The sequence below is a fragment of the Gymnodraco acuticeps genome, unplaced genomic scaffold (genome assembly GCF_902827175.1).
Source record: "Gymnodraco acuticeps unplaced genomic scaffold, fGymAcu1.1, whole genome shotgun sequence".
Classification (NCBI taxonomy): Eukaryota; Metazoa; Chordata; class Actinopteri; order Perciformes; family Bathydraconidae; genus Gymnodraco; species Gymnodraco acuticeps.
In genome coordinates, this window is record NW_022991154.1 from 4,728,611 (window position 1) to 4,749,947 (window position 21,337).

At 41.2% G+C, this 21,337-nt stretch overlaps 1 protein-coding gene across 3 annotated transcripts in view; it reads left to right on the forward strand.

Moving 5' to 3' along the window:
• phactr1 (phosphatase and actin regulator 1) overlaps positions 1 to 21,337 on the forward strand; it is a 77,617-nt gene that overhangs the window by 54,526 nt on the left and 1,754 nt on the right. For all 3 annotated transcript variants that reach the window (XM_034237332.1, XM_034237330.1, XM_034237331.1), the window contains 11 exons: positions 4,066 to 4,230; positions 10,577 to 10,657; positions 11,388 to 11,480; positions 11,576 to 11,767; positions 11,856 to 12,102; positions 14,092 to 14,282; positions 16,845 to 17,001; positions 17,875 to 17,930; positions 18,020 to 18,081; positions 18,730 to 18,870; positions 21,224 to 21,300. In XM_034237332.1, the coding sequence (XP_034093223.1) occupies positions 4,066 to 4,230; positions 10,577 to 10,657; positions 11,388 to 11,480; positions 11,576 to 11,767; positions 11,856 to 12,102; positions 14,092 to 14,282; positions 16,845 to 17,001; positions 17,875 to 17,930; positions 18,020 to 18,081; positions 18,730 to 18,870; positions 21,224 to 21,300 (1,462 nt within the window). The remainder of the gene's footprint in view (positions 1 to 4,065; positions 4,231 to 10,576; positions 10,658 to 11,387; positions 11,481 to 11,575; positions 11,768 to 11,855; positions 12,103 to 14,091; positions 14,283 to 16,844; positions 17,002 to 17,874; positions 17,931 to 18,019; positions 18,082 to 18,729; positions 18,871 to 21,223; positions 21,301 to 21,337) is intronic.

Sequence of the window (21,337 nt, forward strand, 5' to 3'; positions counted from 1 at the left end):
AAATGAAACAACTGGAACAAAGGATGGATGGTTTGCTTTCAAAATGGCACAAACTATTTTTAGATTATCAACAATGCCGTCAATTCCTTTTTCTCTCAATGGACTAATCAATTTATAGACTCGTTTTTGCAGCACTAGTGTCGTCATGCTTGCAGTATCCATGGCTACCCTCACCAGCAGGTTGTAAAAATGGTCGAGTCAATCAACTAGAATGATTTAATTTGAAAATGTGTTTCCAGTGTTATGCCGGTCAACAGATCAATACCGTCATGAATGAGATTGATTAGAATGAACTGTTGATTGAATATCTAGTGTATGTTTATTATAAGCTCGTCTTCATACTAAACTATACCCAATCACTTTGTCTCATTCAACAGGAGCTTAGATGGAGCTGCAACTCAGGGTTATTTTTCTTTATTCTTTCTTCTATAAATTGTAAGGATACTGTGGAAACTCCCAGTTCCCACAGCCAAAGGTGACATCCTCAAATGGCTTGTTTTGTCTAAAAAACAATTTAAAGCCCAAAGATTTTCAAATGAATATCATTTAAAGAGTGGAAAGATGCAAAATGTCATTACTTGAATATGCAGTTATAAAAATTGTCTCAACATTTCCTTTTTAAGAAATTGTGTTGGAACTAGTTGTTTCGTACTCAATCAACTGTTAAGCTATAGATGCACATTATTTTGTATAAATTGACAAGTAGATTTGATTTGAAAATCCTGCTAACCATTTTCCACCACAGATCAATACAGACATGTTTATTATTTATTACCTAGTCGCCTCAAAACCCCGTATTGATTTATAACAGCTCATTCCCAATAATAAGTTCGTAAACAAATCTAAATAATGCTGAAAAACATGACCCCCGGCAGCATGTCTCTTGTTTTTCTGCTCTGAGCTTGTTCTTGAGTCAGTTTTGTTATGAGGCAGCGGTAAGAAAAACAGGCCTGGGGTCTGACTGAAAGAATGTCTCCCTGCAGAGTGAGTACGAGCCCCCTGACTCACTGCTGCTGTCGACCGCAGCTGGGGGGAGGCTAGCAACACAGACAGGAGGTCTTTCTCATTTCTCAATGTTGTGCTTCCTCAGTCCTCACTCCTTGCTCCACGATTATCTGGCTTGTGACCCACGCCTTTTTGAAGGAAATCCAACTCCAAAATTGGATCTCGAGTAGTAGAGGAGAGGAAGAAAGGATGCTAAAACTAGAAATTGAGAAAGACCTAGGGAAACCTGTGGTCTGCTTTGAAGAGGACTATTAATGCTAATTTTGAGGTTCATATTTTATGTTGTGCCTCGGACCTACTTACATGCTTTAATGTTCAAAAAGCTCTTTGTTTTTCTCATACTGCCTGTAGTGCAGCACCTCTTTTCACCCTCTGTCTGAAACCAGAGCCCAGTCTGCTCTGATTGGTTAGCTGGGCTGCTCTGTTGTGATTGGTCAGCCGCTTGGAGATGTGTCGGTAAATGTCCGGCACTATGTGTACAATGTGTTGGAGCACCAACCATAGAAGTGTTATATACTGATGTCATTATGTTACAGAAGTAATAAAGGAGGCGTTTCAGGCAGGAGGGGTTGTGGGAGAGAAACTCCTTCTGGAGGGAACTTTGGGATTTAAGCCTTTGCAGACCATTTACATGCACACAAAAACACAACACACCACAGTAAAGGGAAAACCCCAAAAAGCACAACAGGACCCCTTTAAGTGACGAATATGAGTCAGAAGGATTAAAAACATGACCCCCAAAACACCTCAGCAATGAAAATCTCCTCTCCCCGGAGGCTTGAAACACATATTGACTGTTTTAAAACCACTTATAAACCACTCATATTGTAGGTATTTATTGCTTTAACAAAAACATCTCTTTATTGATGTGTCCAGGAAAGGTTTGTGTGTCACTCAAGGGTGCTACACAGATCTGCCACAGGGACAGCTGAGGAGGGGAGGGTGTGGGGTTGATGATGTTGTGGGAGGGCCTCTCAATGGTGGTTACAGATTAGAACTGACATCCCACTTGTAACAAGGCCACCTCAAGGCTGACTGACCTGTCTGCAGCTGCTCACTGCTTCACTTTGATTTGTTTTGACCGTCCAGTCTAACCAAGCATGCAGTGCTGCCAGCTCTCAGTACTCGACAGTTGTTGATACTCTGAGCTGCAAATACATTTTGGTCTGATCCAAATTACTATTGATTCAAAACGCAGCCACAACCCAAGTCAATGTGTCTGATTGGTGTCTAATTATTGCTCTGTTAGTTCAAATGGTGTTGCAAAAAATATTTGATGGATTTTATTGAAACTAATTAGCTGGTACAGGAATATTTTAGTCATGTTTGGTGCATGACTCAGTAGTGTTACCATTTATTCTTTAATTATGGATTTAAAAAGAAAAATTGTACTATTTAAGTGCAGAGCAAAATAGTGTTTTTTTGTATTTCTTGTTTTTTTTCATGCCAGTTTTCTACATGTTTCATCCAAAAGCCCAGTTGCAGCTGTTTTTTGATATTCCATGCCGTCTTTTTCTAATTGACCGCCATGTTCTTGTAGCCATTACTTATTTTAAATACATTTCCTTAAACATTATAAATACCGTTTAATATTTGTTGGTATTTGTAAGTGGCAAAACAGCAAAGAAGAGACTGATTTACTTTAAAATGTGCTGACAGTATTAGATATTTTTCTCTAAAATCCAAAATCAACATGTGCATTTTGATGCAGTTCAGATTTGAGGATTGTGTTTTGTTATTTTCTGCTACCCTAAATAACCACTGTAATAATGACTTAAGTATTTTGACTTTAATACTGTTCTCTAACTTCAGTGTGCATATGAGTGAAGTTGCGGGGTCATACTTTTCATAGACATTTCATGTAGACACTGCTTGCAAAGCTGATTGAACCTGTTTCTGCAATGTATCTGTCTGTGTATGTGTGTGTCTGTTGATGCTTGTGTGTGTTTACAACTGCCAGCTAAAATGCTTGCTTCCTGTTTTATTATTCATGGCCTCTGGCTCAGGCCTCCTGCCCTCGTTGCTTACAGTCCGTCTCGTACAGCAGGATGTTGCGTGTAATGGGAAAGGTGTAATTTCAAATGAAAAACAGCCCACTACTGTGACTACTTTCAAAAAACTCCCTGTAGGGCCAAGAACCACAGTTCAGAGACAGAGAGTCAAATGGAGGAGGGAGAGAATTGCAACAAGGGGAATTGTCTTTGATTTCAAGCAGTAGAAATGTGTCGTGTATATTTATTGTGACACATGTTGTTTACCCACTGTTTGTATACCGCTTTACTATCTATTTTTAGTTCCTCTCTGTCAGGGCTGTCCGGAGGTTTTTTCTTCATTTTGTTCAATGAAGCTTCTCTGCAGTAGTGTTCTCCTGATGTCTGACTGTGATGAAGAGAAATCCAAATAAGCTTTACCTGACTTGATTATGCACCGGCCCCTGGGAGATGTGTCCCTTGACATTTGATTAACAGACAGCCGAGTGATCTTCTGTTTTCATTAACTGTGTGTGGATTACAGAATCACAATACTTTATTTGTCCTGGGTCTCTTGGCAGTTGCTGCATTTGAAAATAATACAACCCTTAGATGCAAAGTGGGTCTTTTTTGACCCGGTGAGGTGGTTTTCTTAGAGTATCTTTTTATTATTTCATATTCCAGATATTCCTCAAAAAACATGTTTTGGATATCATGCCATTCACATTTTTTATTTAAATTGTATACATTTTAAGAAATTGTAGTTTTTGTATGGATTTTTGTAGTTTAAAGATGAAAGCAGCTGCAGGTCAAATTGTCATTAGATGAAATACAGCAGGAGAGAGCATATTTATATTATCGATTAGACGCTTAATCGCTTGGTCTTGATTTTTGTTCCATTAGTTAATCATTGAAGCGATATGTTTTTTGTAAATGATATGAAAAAATCTCGATACTCTGGTATATATTTATAAAGTCTGCTGTAACATGGATGAAAGAGAAGTGACCTCCACTCAAGTCCAAAACACATTTGTGTTCGTGTTGTTTACCTGCTTGTTGATAACCTTGATGTCCCTGTTGTGTTTTCTAGCTGAGGAGGTGGAGAGGTTGGCAGCGATGCGCTCTGATTCGCTGGTCCCCGGCACACACACGCCCCCCATCCGCCGGCGGAGCAAATTGGCCACCCTGGGACGTCTGTTCAAGCCCTGGAAATGGAGGAAGAAGAAGAGTGAAAACTTCAAGCAGACCTCTGCCGGTGAGAATCAAAACACAAAATCACAGAGGATAAATGTCTCCCTGTGGTGCCTCTCAACAGGTGGATGGAGCTGCAGAGCGGGGGGGGGGGGGGGGGCGACATAGGGGCTGCAGCAGAGATCTATTATGTTTGATTATGTTATGGAGGCTTCTGATAAGCTGGTCTTGGTTTTGACTACATGGTCTGGTTTTTAAATGATATTTTATTAGGTAAGATGTACACATTGTATAGATGTGAAACAGTAATGGACACCACAGGTTGTTTAGGATGACCCTAAGATGATGTATTGTCTTGTTCTCCCATTCATACTATATAACCTAAAGCTAAATATCTCATCTAACATGGCATTTAGCAACATCTTATAAACGCCAAATACTTAGGTATTTTATTTGAATGTGTTTATACCTGACATCTCAATTTATTTAAGAAGTACATTATAACAAAACAACATTTAAGAACGCCTTAACGGGAGGACATAAATAATATCTGATATATTAAAATATATTTTTAGAGGCATATACACAGAACCACATGGAATAATAAACACATCATATGAACAATCATGTAGTTTAACATTTAAATTACTACAGAATTTAAATTAAAGTAATCTACTTGACAAAATGACATATTATGCTAATTTTCCAGTTCATATGTGTGCCTCTACTGTGACATGTCTCCTTGCTTTAATGTTCAAAAAGCTCTTTCTTGTTCTCATACTGCCTGTGCTGCAGCACCTCTTTTCACCCTCTGTCTGAAACCAGAGCCCAGTCTGCTCTGATTGGTTAGCTGGCCGGCTCCGTTGTGATTGGTCAACCACTTACAGATGTGTCGAAAATGTCCCGCCCCTTATCCTTTCACATACGATGTGTTGAAGTGCTAGCCAATAGAAGCGTGTGTGTTACATAGTGATGTCACTAAGTTATTGAAGTAAACAAAGGAGTCCAATCGAGGCGTTTTTGTACTACACTTAATTGATACATCTAGTAGTTACTCTACAGATTAAAATGATCATTATAAAATACTATAAAATATGATGATGTATTATAATGGATGAGGCTGTCTTTAAAGTAATTAAAATAGCTGCAACATTAAACGGCGTATATTAATCAATATATATATATAATATATTTAAAGTCCACTAACAGTAATATTGTGAAATGAGTACTTTTGATAGAACCATAGAGTCTGTAGAAGCTAATGAACACAACGTACATTTGCTTGATACTGTTTGACTAACTATTTGACGGCTGTTTATAACAGTATTTATCAGCGATGCAGTCAGCTGTGGAAGTGCGTTGACAGTTGATTCACTGCAGCAACACATTAGCTTTAAGTGGTTGTTGTCAGTGTGCCTCTGTGTTGTCTCTTTTACAAAGAATGATCTAGATGTTCTGAGGAAATGTGGATGTTAGTGCATATGTCTGGCTCTCATCTACAATCTGCGTCAGTGGTGATCTGCGAATCAGAAGAAAGACTTTGATTAGCTGGAGGAGATGGAAGCTGTTGTTGTTTCTCAGTGAGAGACACAAACACTCAGCAGAGGGGAGCAAGGGGCCTCCTGCAGACAAGCTGTTCTCCCAGCTGTCTCTGCAGGGCGCTTCCTTTTTCTGTATGCTAATAAAACACAGTATACATTTAACAACACACACACACACACACAAATGCAGTACAGGTGCAATAAAGTGTATGAGTTATTGGAATATAATGTATTTCTATGGGGCTGGGGGTTATGTAGGCTTCATAGCAAGCAATACAGTAATCTATAGCCTTTCTATGGATTCTGTACGTTTTACAACATACAAGGTAACTGCATCATTGGGCACCAGGAATAAGTAAATAAGCACTTTTCATATTTTGTTGTTTATTATTTACTAAGAACATTGATTAAAACATCCTCTGTAATGCAGAAGCCCAGATAATGTAAGTAAAATATGTAATGAAAAATAAAAGACATTACAAAGATTGTGAGCATCATATGTTACTGCTGGCAATCATCTAATCTAGTAGATTAAAATGTGGTTTATTGAAAATCAACTTTTTTGATGGGGCCGGGGGGTTATGTAGGGTTCACGGCAAGTCAAATACATCTTACAAATTCACAAAATGTTAAATTCAATATAAACATAATTCATTAGTTGCCTTATGATGCATATTGTGAGTTTTACAACCAACAAAGTAATTGCATGAATGGTGCAAGAGAATACAAAATAAGTAAATAAAAAAAACGCTTATTTTGTCTTCCTATTTGTGTTGATTCATTTGCACACAAAAAAAGAAATTCCTTATAAAGGCAGATACTTATGAAGACATATTGACAAGCTTTCCACCAATGCTGTACTACATGACCTGAGGACACCCAGTGATGTTTTATTTCATCATAACATATACAAATGGTTCTGAGCACAGGTGAGTGCTAGTAGTACAGAGTTATGGTTAAAGAAGTATTGATCTGGCATTTCTTCTGTGATTTAATCAAATCTTTTATTACCACAATTGGCTGATTGTTATCACCCGGTGTTTCTGAAATGTGGATCACTTTCCCATGTTCTGCATTCAGTTCATGAAATGAAAAGTACTCCAGGCATAGAGAAACTGTGATTAATGAGCGTCTGAGATCAAAGTAAAACGCCTCCTGACGGATTACTGTCAGAAAAAGAATCATTCAATTTATAATTATGACACTTAAAGGCAGTGCATCCAAACTTGACTAGAGATAATAGCTGTTGAACATGTTATTACATTACATTACATTACATTGCATTTAGCTGACGCTTTTGTCCAAAGCGACTTACAATAAGTACATTCGACCAGGAAGACACAACCTTGACGAAAACAGAATCATATAAGTATATCAGGTTTCATAGAGCCAAACATTTCAAGTGCTACTCAACTGGCTTTAGGTAATCCAGTCCTTTATTGGTATAAAAGTGCTTCGTTAATCGTTCCAACGCTCGAAGTGGAGTCGAAAGAGATGAGTTTTCAGTTTGCGCCGGAAGATGTGCAAGCTATCTGCCGTCCTGATGTCAATGGGGAGCTCATTCCACCATCTTGGAGCCAGGATAGCAAACCCACGTGTTTTTCGCCGATGGGAACTTGGGTCCCCCTCGCAGCGAGGGCGCAACGAGTCGTTTGGCTGATGCAGAGCGTAGTGCACGCGCTGGGGTGTACGGTTTAACCATGTCCTGGATGTAGGAAGGGCCAGATCCATTCGCAGCACGGTAAGCAAGTACCAGTGTCTTGAAGTGGATTCTAGCAGTTACCGGAAGCCAGTGAAGGGAGCGGAGGAGCGGAGTGGTGTGGGAGAATTTAGGAAGGTTGAAAACCAGACGAGCCGCTGCATTCTGGATGAGCTGCAGAGGTCGGATGGCACATGCAGGTAGACCAGCCAGGAGGGAGTTGCAGTAGTCTAGGCGTGAGATGACGAGAGCCTGGACCAGAACCTGAGTCGCTTTCTGAGTCAGCTGGGGACGTATCTTCCTGATGTTGTAAAGCGTGTATCTGCAGCAGCGGGTTGTAGCAGCGATGTTTGCAGTGAAGGACAGGTTGTTATCTAGGGTCACACCCAGATTCCTTGCAGTCTGAGTCGGGGAAACAACTGAGGTGCCGATGTTGATTGTCAGGTCAAGAGTTGGACAATCTTTTCCCGGGAGGAAGAGCAGCTCAGTCTTGTCAAGGTTGAGCTTGAGGTGGTGAGCAGACATCCACTGAGAGATGTCAGCTAGACAAGCAGAGATGCGTGCGACGACCTGGGTCTCTGAGCGGGGAAAGGACAGAATTAATTGGGTGTCGTCAGCGTAGCAGTGGTAAGAAAAACCATGCGGGCTAATGACTGATCCGAGCGAGTTTGTGTACAAGGAGAAGAGGAGGGGACCAAGAACAGAGCCCTGAGGGACCCCCGTAGTTAATTGACAAGGGTCGGACTCAGACCCTCTCCAAGTCACCCTGTAGGTACGGTCTTTCAGGTATGAGGTGAGGAGGGAAAGTGCAGAGCCAGAAAACTCCAAGTTTTTGGAGAGTGCGAAGGAGGATCTGATGATTCACCGTGTCGAATGCAGCAGACAGGTCCAACAGGATGATGACAGAGGAGAGGGATGCAGTTTTGGCAGTGTGCAGTTCCTCCGTGACAGCAATGAGAGCAGTTTCTGTGGAGTGACCTGCCTTGAAACCAGACTGGTGCGGATCCAGAAGGTTGTTCTGATTGAGATAACAGGAGAGTTGTTTAAAGACAGCGCGTTCAAGTGATTTAGACAGGAACGGGAGGAGAGAGACAGGCCTGTAGTTTATAACATCAGACGGGTTGAGAGTGGGTTTCTTTAGGAGAGGGTTTACTCTTGCCTCCTTGAGACTGTTTGGAAAGTGACCAGAAGTTAGAGAAGTGTTGATGAAATGGGTGAGAAACGGTAGAATATCAGGAGCGATAGTCTGAAGGAGGTTTGAAGGGATAGGGTCCAGAGGACAGGTGGTAGGGCGGGCAGAGGTAATGAGGGTAAGAACCTCACTTGGAGAGAGAGGGGAAAAGGAGGTTTAGTGTGTTGGTGGAAGGAAGGTCTGGTGACCCAGCGGTGAGTAAAGGTGAGTCAGAAAAAGAAGAGCGAATATCATTAACCTTTTTTTCAAAGTGGGTAACAAAGTCGCTTGACAGAAGTGAGGAGGGGGGAGGAGCTTTTGGAGGGTCCAAGAGGGTGGAGAAGATGGAAAATAGTTTTTTAGGATTGGAATAGGAAGATTGGATCTTATCTTGAAAGAAAGTGCTTTTTGCCTGAGAGATCGAAGCAGAGAAAGAGGAGAGGAGAGCTTGATAGGTTAGGAGGTCGTCACGGTGTTTGGATTTCCACCATTTCCGCTCTGCTGCCCTAAGGACGGTTCTATTAGCACGCAGTGCATCATTTAGCCAGGGAGCCGGAGGGGACTGACGAGCCTGCCGAGATGTCAGAGGACAGAGCGAGTCCAGAGTGGATGAGAGAGTAGAGAGGAGAGTTTCTGCAGCAGAGTTTGGAGGCAGTAGTTGGAACGAATCAGAGGAAGGGAGGGCTGAGAGCACCAACGAGGCAAAGGTAGAGGGAGAGAGGGAGCGAAGGTTACGGCGGACAAGTGTAGGATGGGAAGAGATTAGTTTGTTATGTTTGGAAAGGGATAGAGAGAATGAAATGAAGAAGTGATCGGATGTGTGGAGCGGGTTTACAGAGAGGTTAGAAGTAGCGCAGTTCCTTGAGAATATGAGATCAAGGACATTGCCAGCTTTATGAGTCGGTGGGGACGGAGAGAGTGAGAAAGCAAAGGCGGTTAACAGAGATGTTAGTTCGTCTATCTTCCCCATCTGGAGGTTGAAGTCTCCGAGAAGTACAGCGGGAGGGCCAGTTTCAGGGATGTGTGAGAGGAGATGATCTAATTCCTCCAAGAAGTCCCCCAAGGCGCCTGGTGGACGGTAGAGAACAACAATGGTTAACTGTATAGGATGGGTTACTGTGACGGCATGGAACTCAAAGGTGGAAGGAGTAAAGTTAGGTAGCTTGAAGAGGGAAAAACTCCATTTGGGAGAGAGCAGGAGACCAGTGCCACCTCCTCTGCCAGTGGGTCTGGGTGTATGGGAGAAGGAATATGCAGTGGAGAGAGCTGCTGGGGTGGATGTGTTGGATGGAGTAATCCACGTCTCAGTGAGAGCAAGGAAATCCAGAGACTGCAGGGAGGTGTAGCCAGAGATGAAGTCAGCCTTAGGAACAGCTGACTGGCAGTTCCACAGGCCACCTGAAACTAGATGATGGATCTCAGTGGAGCACGTGGGATAGACGAGAGCAGGCCGGTTATATCGATTAGGAGATACACGGGGCCAGTGATAATTGCGAGAAGACACATGAACAGGAATTGAGAAAATACACATGATTATAGCATGAGGGGCTAAACAACAAAAGTAAAAATTAAAAACGCCAACGATACTTGTTATGACAGACGAATAGAAAAAAATAGGAAGACAACAAAGATGTAAGGAAAAGAATGATCTAAAAGTATGAAGAGGTGGTGATAAAATCCATATCCAACACTCTATTGTATTAGAATGAAATGTCACAATATCAAAAACAAGTAATGGTTTTCATAGAAACCCAACACCTAAATATATAGTATGGCACTGCCATGTAAAGGGAAAATAATTTGGTATAAAATGTGATTTTCTTTTGAGAGTTGTATCTTTATATATGTGTAGACGTAATGTTTGGTCCAAACATTGGCTGCTGCTGCCACTTCCCTCACACTGATGACGCTCTGAGTGTTCAGTGCACAATTGGCCTGAAGGCTTTTTCAAAAAAGTATTTATCTGTTTGTTCAACGTCATGTCTTTCTGCTCCCTCAGTGTTGGAGAGGAAAATGTCGACTCGCCAGAGCAGAGAGGAGCTCATCAAGAAAGGAGTGCTGAAGGAGGTTCATGAGAAAGGTGAGGGCGAAGCATAAGGTCGGACTAAAGTGTGAACATGTTTGAAGTGTTGAGACAGGCAGTTGATTAATCCATGTGTTCAATTTATATATAAAATACTGTCCATAGCTTTTCCAGATTTGATTAGTTTTACTCCGTCTCATATCCTTTTTGTAGTGGCCGTGAAATAACCCAGAAATGTGATTTATAATGACACTTTATTTTAGACATGAATGTGGATATGGCAACCTTATACTATAAGCATTTCAGAAAAAATATGTTTATTGGGAAAAGCTCTGTAAAGGATTTTTTTTAATCCTTTACAGAGCTTTTCCCAATAAACATATTTTTTCTGAAATGCTTATAGTATAAGGTTGCCATATCCACATTCATGCACATGCACATGCAGATATGAGTGTGCTTGCACCGATACAGCTGCAGAATGCTAATGTTTTCATTACTGATGAGCAACAGTTTCCCCAAAGCCCAAAATATAGTGTTGACATTGCGTTTGGGATTTGGGTCGGACAAAACAAGCAGAAACGTGATCATCTACTGCAATGATGAAGTGATTATAGAAACTGCTGGTGGTTGGTCTTTAATTTTTAATGTTAGCTGTGTCGTCACATATTTATCTTGTAATCATATAACAATAGACAGTAAGCTGCCGCCATTTTTGAAAAATCTACCTGTCTTCCATTTCCCTTTTTTTGACCATCTTCCACCTGTTTCCTGCTCTCTCTCTGCGCAGACGCTTTGACGCTACTTGAGGAGGTGAAGATGGAGAACGGCCCGTCAGAGTCTGAAGGTGCAGAGCAGATGGAAGGAGCCGCTGCAGCTGTAGGTAGGAAAGAGAGACTCGCCTCCCTCGTCGCCTCGTCTCTCACCTCGTATTGAAGCATCTCACAGATTTGATATCTCTTTGCTTCCTGTCCTCAGGCTTTCTGGAGGTTCAGATGCCCAGTGAAGGTTTGGGTCAACAGGACCACGTTCAGAAATCCACTAAGAAGCCCACTGTGTATCCTGCTGACAGCGCCGAATCATCACCACTGTCAAGACCTCCAACGCTACACAAACAACCTCCTACACCACCGCCCAAACCCTTCAACAGGCTACCCAATCACATAGCAGGTACGTTGTTTTTTGTGCACACTCTTATCTGCATGTGCATGTTTTTGTTTGTATCTCTAATCCTTCCACTTCCTTCCTCTGTGCGCAGACGGCATCCCGGTGAAGTTGCCGTGCATGTCGTCCAAGTTTTCTCCTCCTCTACCTCCAAAGAAGTTCCTGATCTCCGTACCTGCAGGGGGCATGGAGCCCACTCTGCTCGCCTTCCAGAAGTGCCCCCCTCCCAGCCATGCTCCAATGGGCGGGCACTCCCTGCAGTACGGGGTGCTCCACCCCCCCAGGCGGATCATAGAGGAGCTCAACAAGACCCTGGCCCTCACCATGCAGAGGTTTGAGAGGTAAGGATCAAGTGGAAATCAAAACCCTTGGCTTTACTGCAGATAAATAAAGCTGTGTGTGCGTGCATTTGACGATATATACATTTTGAGTGCAGCTATTTCTTTGAAATCCCTTTTTAAAACACTCTCATTGCCCAAGTTTCACAATAAGAAACATATGTTACTTTTCATCCCCCTTGGCTCGGCGATGTACCAATATTTTTGCAATATTAGACTGGATATTGTAGTTTTTTTGTTGTTGTTTTTTTGCCACTTAGTCAGAGTATCACATTTCTGATGATCACTTGATCAAAAATCTCATTGTATCAAAAATGTTGAGGCAAGCACTGATACTCAACTCAACAATATAATCGCAATATCGATATCTTGGTATTAAAAGTATCTTCCCCAGCTCTACCCTTGGTCTCTTATTAATGGACGCATGAAGCTTACACCCCCCTCTCCTTTCACCAGCTCACTCCTCCATCATCCATCAATATGATTGGTTGTATGTCTACTTGTACATTTGCTACGAGCCAGCCTCTACTCTAGGCAGGTTTGTGGAAAGGTCCTTAATATGCTTTTGGGGTATATACCTGTTTGTTTTCACAAAAATTGACCATGAGGATCAAAATGATTTAAAAGCTTTCTGTTCCATCATGACACGCCCTGGTCGTGACCATATATCTTTATATATACAGTCTATGGTCGTGACACGCCGGCCATTTTGAGACACTCACCATGAACGTTGTTGAAACTTGTGCATACAATCTCCAATCTGCTCCAAATTCCTTGTGCTTGATAAGAGTCGCAGCCTGATGACATTTACAGGTCTATTATGAGCCATAGTCATAGCTGTTAACAGGAAGTCAGCCTTATGTGACAAATATCATCCAATATACATGAAAATTACAATGTGTGGTCTACACGTGCTAATGTGCAACATACTGTTTTTTAAGCGTGGTTTTTCTAGCACCACATACTGGACTCCAAAGGTAGGGTGACCAGTTGCCACATGTGGTTGATTTGGTGGCACACACACAGGTAAAGAAAACGTTTAATATATAGTTCAACAGATCCTTTTTTCAGCAAACAATGCAGTTATCAAAGGATGCCTACGTTTCACAGTTCTTAAGGGATATGCTGCTTTTTAGTGCATCACACTCCATGCAGTACGTTATGTGTATCTATGGGTCTGGGCTCCAGTGGTCATTTCACAGCCAGTCGGAGTGACTGAGAATTGTGTGCTGTGAGCTGGTGCAAAGCATGCCATGTGCTCCTGTGTGTGATTGTGAAGGGGAACTGCCATGATATACAACATGTTTAGACATCCAACTTGGCTGGAGAAAAATGACAATTCCTGGCAAAGAAATGCCCATCGACACTGCCCAAAAGAATGGGAATAACTCATGAGCAGAATAAGATAGCATTTTCTAATCACTTATGGCCCAATTCCAACAGATGTGTGCAATTTTCTGTTTAGATTTTTTTTTTAATAGTATGGTTAGCAGTTTTAATAAAATAAGTTAAAAAAATGTACAGTATGGGCAAATATTCCCTATTATAATGTATATAAGTATTTATTGAGTGACATTAACCGAGGTTGTGCTGATTTCTGGGATGTGTAAATCTGGATTATACTGTAAAAAATTATAATTTATATGGCAAAACACAAAAATGGAAATGTCCTATTGTGGGTTTCAGAGGGTTAACTGCCATCCTGTAAATACCCTAATGTGCGTGGATGTGCGAGGGTCTGTTCATCGCTGCTTGCTGCTTTCATTTTACACTGTTATGACTTTAACTGTTTTTCTTTACCTCCTCGGACTGAAAGACCGTTGGTTTGCTTTCAGACTTCAAGGCCAATGTTAAATGTCCAGACACACATGATTCATGGTTCATGGGCTTTTTACACGTGTCACACTCATCCGTACAGATGCTGTTATTTCACACCTTCAGGCTACATTGAGCACACACCTCTGACCTTTGCCCTCTTCCCCCCACCTGCAGTTCCATGATGCACTCTGTTCCCGCGGTCATGATCGAGTGCGACGACGACAAAGAAAACCTGCGCAACGAGGGGGTCTATGACGACCTGCCTGAGGAGGAAGAAGAAGAAGATGACGAGGAGGAGGAAGAAGAAGATGAGGAGGATGAAGACGAAGATGACGAGGAAGATGATGATGATACAATGTTTACAAGTAAGCTATTTTTTTATGTATTTGGATCCACCTTTTCATTGTTCGTTTTAGCTCACATTATTCAAACACATCACACTGAGCTTTGAACAAATAATACTGTAACCAGAAATGCTTTTACAGAGTCAATTTGAATAATTTAACAGTAAGCATAATGTATGGTGTGTGCATATGCATGTTTGAGCGTGTGTTATCATATTTCCATATGGATGAACAAGTGCATTTGTCGCAAATGGCTTGAAGCACTCTGAGCTGCAGTTTGTTATCATAGATGTGAATTATGCATCACAGAAGCAATGTGTATATGGTAGGGATGCATATCGTTGACTTTTTTACGATACCGATACTCAACCGATACATATCGTGATACTTTGAAAATGTATCATCCCACAATTACTCCCATGAAACGCTTTACGATATAGTTAACATGTCAAATGAATATTAAATTCAATTGTGGGACTTCTTGGACCTTGTAGTACTGAACAAACAATGAAAAATACATAAAAAATATGAAGAAAACCGATTATGGAATATCTTTTATAACACCCGCCATCAGGTGTGCCGCGTGAATAGCACATCTTGTCAATGCAAACAGACCGTTATAGCACCGTTATAATTAATGTTAAACCTGAGATTCGACTAGAGAACAAATACATAATAGAATAATGGTCATGAGATCTCGGCATTGCACAAACAAACAAATCTCATCTTTAAAATCAACATTTACCTTCACTGGTGAGAGAAAACAAATCCCATCACAGTTCATTTGTGGGACTTTTACCTTGTATTGAACAAACAATGAAAAATACATAAAATATGAAAAAAAACTATTATGCAATCTAATTTATAACACCCGCCATCACGGGCCACGGACTCACTTTTTAAATTAATTTAAAAGATTTGTATTTTTTTTTTTTAAAGTATCGAAACCAGATCTGATTTCGGTACGGTATACCGTAGCCACCAGTAACCGGTATTTCGGTAATACCGGATACCGGTATGCATCCCTAGTATATGGTTTATTTAGTGTATTTATTTTAAACAAGTAATATAAACACAATATATAATATATACAGGTTGATAAATAAATCTCACCGGGGGGGAGGTCAAATAATTTGAGAAAATAGAAGATAGAACAACTGCTTTTATTTAGCCACTAGGGCACAGAAGAACTCCACAACGAGCAGATAAACACACAGTTACTATGGATAACGCTACAAACTGTCAACAGTTGTTTTTGTTTCCACCAACTTCTGAGAAACAAATGAATATCAGTTTTATTAGTTGCTAAACATTAGCATATGTTAGCCAGCTAACTGCTAACTGTTTTTATCAGTTAAAGCTAATATTTTGCTAATATTTTGAATAATACTTGATGAAGTAATGTGTACATGAGACCTGACAAGACGGGGAGCAGTTAGATCGCAAATTAAGTGCAATTTAAGAGAGCGCAAATTAGGAAAGTATACTGCCGAAATATAAAACAAGTTTTGTTATTTTAAGAGTTTTTATGAGTTTTTATAGTCAAGATTTTTTGTACTGAATGTTGAGGAAATATTTTCCTAGGCCCATCATTTGACCCAGTTTATCAGTTTGTACTGCCTTCACAGACCAACCTTGGCTGCTGTGCTCTCAGTGTGTTGTCTCCCTGTTCCTGCCTGTTGGCGTCAGCTGATAGAGGTGTTATTGTGCTTTGCCTGTTTTATCTTGTTATGCACAATGTTGCTTATTCTCTCAGAACTAGCAGAGTACAGGGGTCTGGGGTAGAGATCTTCAGAATTGGTTGGGCAATTGCTGTGTCACGTCGTGGCACAGCACACGTCTTGGGAATTCTCTGGCTGTAACGTCAAAAAAAAACATCAGTGTTTGCCATCAAGCTCCAGCTCTTCCGTATTTCATTGTGTTTCGACTCCAGAAGTTTGTGGCTGATAATTATTTGTATGCGTGTCGTCAACCCAGCTCTATCGTGGCGTTTTGGCATGTTTGAATGCTGTACACTTCAAATAATGGGCTAAAAGAGGCTAAACAACCGCATTGAGCTGCAGGGTTCAAATTATCCGTAGGACTGTGACTTCCAAGCGACTCCTTTAACATTACCAATGTTGGATTCATTGTAACCTTATTGTGGATTTTAGGGAAAACAAGCACTTAGAAGAGTGAGCTATCACATCGTTATCCAGCATCTAAATTAATCAAGGGGCGGATACGTTTCTGCTTGTTTTGGGGGGAAATAAAACAATAAAATCAAAATAAAGAACAGTGATAAACAACCAACAAAAGAGTGTTAGGAACTGGAAGGAAATCTATACAGGCTCCTTACAGTGAGCTTGTGATATGAGTACTGATACATCTCATCATACACAGACTCTTATTTCACTTTTTTTAAACAATTTTTCTTTTTGTATTTATTTTTTAATATTTACTTGCACTATATTTTTCTGTATTATCGTGTTGCACTGTTGGAGAATCATGTGACCTAAGATTTTCATCGACATAACTACTCTGTAGCTATGTTCGTATGACAAATAAAGAACCTTGAACCTCATCCATTTTGCTCCATTGTAGGCACACTGGCCATGAAGGTGTTACGAAAGGACTCTTTAGCCATAAAGCTGAATAACCGTCCAACGCTGAGGGACCTGGAGGACAAAAACATCCTGCCCATGCAGTCGGACCAACAGAGATACGAGTCTCGACAACAGACGGCCACCAAACTGACCAGGTGAGCCGCTGGATTAAAACACACATGCAGAGATTGTCCAGCCACTGAGAACAGTGGTTCTAAGAGATATCACAGTCCCTTCATCATGTGACCAACATCACCCCACACGCAGGCCGGGCCCCCGCAGACTGCTTTAACCCATGGTCACTGTGATAGATGTGACCTGGCTGCTAAAGGGAGCAGATGATGAGTCATAATGCAGGGAGGAGGGAGGGGGGAGAGAGAGAGAGAGAGGGGGGAGAGATTAAAGTTGAGGAGCAGCTACAAAACAATTATATGCCAAGAAAATTAAAGTGGGGTATAGTTTGTTGTATGAAAGCTGAAAAAAAGTGTACATTTTTTGTGAAATAAGCCAGTTTAGATACAAGAATGTTTCCATATCTAACCACATAACATTAACGCTAATCATTCATAATGGTACATTATTAAAGCTCTGCAAAAAACTATATTTACTTTTAAAAATATCTAAATACTTTAATACACATCTTATTCAAGGATTCAGGAACATGTCAAGTTCTAGTCAAATAAATTCACATTACATTTTACAAGAGCATAATTTGCTTCTTTGGGTAAAATAAATGTTTATATGTTATTATTTTACATTTTAGAGCACACTAAAGCAGCATATCTGCACATACAGCATACCTTTACTTCTCACTCTCTATCAATCATCCTACCCACTGTCTGAATCGCTGCTCCACCTTAGAGATAGATATAGACGGCTTGTAAATCCACAAAATACTACCTCATCAAAAATGACATCCCATGCAGTCGGCTCCTCTGCTTGTGTAAGATACTGCATACATCTGGCACAGTGATGATGATCTGGAAGCACAAACACTCCTGACATCGACACGCCTTTCATGTTTTCAGACGATTAAGTCAACGGCCGTCGGCAGAGGAACTTGAGCAGAGGAATATCCTCAAACGTAAGTACATGTACACACTGTAAGAGAAACTAGTAATAATAATAATAATAATAATCCCAATGTAATAATCTCTTTCTCCTTCCTTCCAGCTCAAAACGATATCGATGAACAGGAGGAGAAGAGGGAGATCAAGAGACATCTGTCCAAAAAGGTAAGACAGAGGTGGAGATGGACACCTCAGTGTACATGATGGGAGTGTTTGTTTATGACCCCAGCTAGAAATATAAACATGGTTGCCGTGGTGACCAAACTACCACCCATCACATGCCCATTTTGAAAGGATAATATCTGTTGCATCACCCTGTTATTGTGTGTGAGTGTGTGACCATTTCACAAATGATATGTATTGATGGATAAAGCCACTTATCCATAGATGTTATGTTATGCAAATGTTTTTCAGCACTTTGTGTGTCAAAAATGATTTCAATAAATAGTTTTTTTTTATTATTTGGTTTATTTTCTTCCAAGGCCATAGTGTTTTTGTCCAAGAAGATATCTTTAAAACTACTTAACAGATATTGTCATAAAAGAAAGAAGATGAAAGAAGTGTGCGACATCTGAGTGCTTTGTACTATTTCATTTAATATTTAACTTTACTTATACAAAGAAAGAAATTAGATTCACTTCATACTTACATTTTATTTATTAGAAACTATCATTATTTTTGAACATACAAAAACAAAGCTTTTCCCTTTCTTTATTTTAACCCGGCCTAGTTAAATGAACCAGTTAGGTTTCAGTCACAAACCTGGCACATTATAGCACACAGATATTCTTCAACATGTTGACAACCCTGCAGCTCAGCCAGAGGCCCACAGTGGAGGAGCTGAGGGAGGCGAAGATCTTGATCCGCTTCAGTGACTACGTGGAGGTCGCCGAGGCTCAGGACTACGACCGCCGAGCCGACAAGCCGTGGACCCGGCTCACTGCTGCTGATAAGGTGAAACTAACAAACATGTCAACAGGGTTGGGTCGTAACGGAATACATGTAACGGCGTTACGTAATCAGAAATACAAAAATCAAGTAAACTGTATTCAGCTCGCGTTACATTTGAAAAACGAGTAATCTGATTACCGTTACTTTCGTAAACCTGAAGTGAATACATTTTGGATTACTTATTGGAATTATTGGTGGAAAGATTTCCTCACAACATTTCATATTCATTACTAAAGGTACAGCCGAATCTCACAGCCCACAAAACCTATTACCGCCGCAGATGGACCAAAAAAGCGTTTGAAAAAAAAAAAAAAAAAAGTGAAACAATAACAACGAAACATGGAGGAACAAAAGTCTGCGTTTAAATTGTGTGTGTGTGTGTGTGGGTGTGTGTGTGTGTGTGTGTGTGTGTGTGTGTGTGTGTGTGGGTGTGTGTGGTGTGTTGTGTGGTGTGTGTGTGTGTGTGGTGTGTGTGTGTGTGTGTGGTGTGTTGTTGTGTGTGTGTGTGTGTGTGTGTGTGTTGTGTGTGTGTGTGTAGTGTGTGTGTGTGGTGTGCTGTGTGTGTGTGTGTGTGTGTTGGTGTGTGTGTGTGTGTGTCGTGTGTGTGTGGTAGTGTGTGTGGTGTGTGTGTGTGATGGGTGCTGTGTGTGTGTGTGTGTGTGTGTGTGCGGGTGTTCTAGCATTACTATACTTGTGGGGACCTAAATCTGTTTATATAGTCACGTGTGGGGACTGGCTTCCCTTATGGGGACAAATTGGAGGTCCCCATAAGGGGAATCATTAATTTTAGGGTGAAGACTTGTTTAGGGTTAGGGTTAGGCATGTTATGGTTAAGGTTAGGATAAGTCTCCAGAAAATGCATGTAAGTCAATGTAATGTCCCCTGAAGTGATGTATACATGGTTAAAACACATCAGCCTGCGGTCGCTCTTTAGCCTTACTAATGATTCTGAAGGTAACCACAGTGAAGGCGGTGTCGTGTGAAAGGCGGTGCGTGAAAGGCGGTGCGTGTTACGGCCCGTCTACACTACAGGCATCGAAAAATGCTTTCAACGCTTCGCCCATTCACTTGAATGGGGTGACGTAGAAGATTTTGAATCTTCGCCGAACTGCATTGTGGGGAGCGGAGCATGGCTTTGCAAGCATCGTGAGTCACATCAAAAGTTGAGCAATGTTCAACTTTTGATGCTCCCGATGCTTTCGAAGCTGGCATCAGCCAATCAAATCCCGTTTATGCAAATCCCGCCAGTACAAGCGCTAGCCAATCAAACCGCGTGCAAGCTGGGAGAGCCAGACCGCAGTTCATTTCCTCATATTCCAAACGAGAAATTACGGTAGCAAATCACCCGGTTCTTTCCGACCAGAACTATTTACCGGGATACAAACCGGAGGAACCAGGCATGGAGGGAGGTGGCAGAGACAGTGGGTGAAACTGGTAGGTTTTCGCCTGTTTGGGGAGTTTATATCCAGTTTACTTCGTTTTAACATTGCTATTGCTTTGTATGTCGGGGGCGGGAGATTCATGTGATTGGTTGTTGGTCGCGTTGCTCGCAAAAAATCGCCAAGCTTCAGACACGCCCAGCTTCAAGATTTTTTTTTATGCCTGTAGTGTAGACGGGCCGTTAGGCACTGCGCGCTCGTCTTCTCAGAGGCTGAGATAACCCTCCCGCTGCCTCCTGGTGCTGCAGAGATTTCATGAAGTGAAGGAGGTGTTCCTTCTATAAAACAGCTGTGGGCAGCAGATACTGTGAGAGTCACGAACATGAATTCATAGATCAAGGCAGACTGGTGCACACACTCTCCTGTTTTGCCAATCCGGTGCTTAAACAAATATAGCTCTACACCCCTGACCGAAATGTCCTTAAAATGAAGTCCGAGTTTGACATTTTAATTCATGTCCTGCCAACACTGGCAGGACAGAAGGCGACACGCCCGTTCTAAGCCGTGTCCCTCACTCCTCACATCCCAAGCTGCATCCCCAAAGAGTTTATTATGTTGTTGCATCGTTTCAGATGTCATGTTTCAGTTGTGCTCTTGATAAGCCATTAAAACAGTAAAAACACGTTCAGTTTCCTTTTTGTGTCTCCTGTACACCAAAACATACTCATCTGTGATGGAAAAAGAAAGTAATCCAAAAGTAATCTGATTACGTTACTTTTTTAAGACACGTAACTGTAATTGTATTCGGATTACTTTCAGAGCCATGTATTCAGTAATCAGTAACTGATTACATTTACAAAGTAACCCTCCCAACCCTGCATGTCAATCAAAACCAGCTGATCCTTTACTCTGGATTCAAGCTGTCTGTGCATAGTTTATACTGTGGGTAAATAAGTGTTTCCCTGTGTGTTGTTCAGGCTGCCATCAGGAAGGAGCTGAATGAGTTTAAGAGCACAGAGATGGAGGTGCACGAGTCCAGCCGTCATCTAACCAGGTAACAGTTTAGTGTTTATGCATATTTTTGAACATGC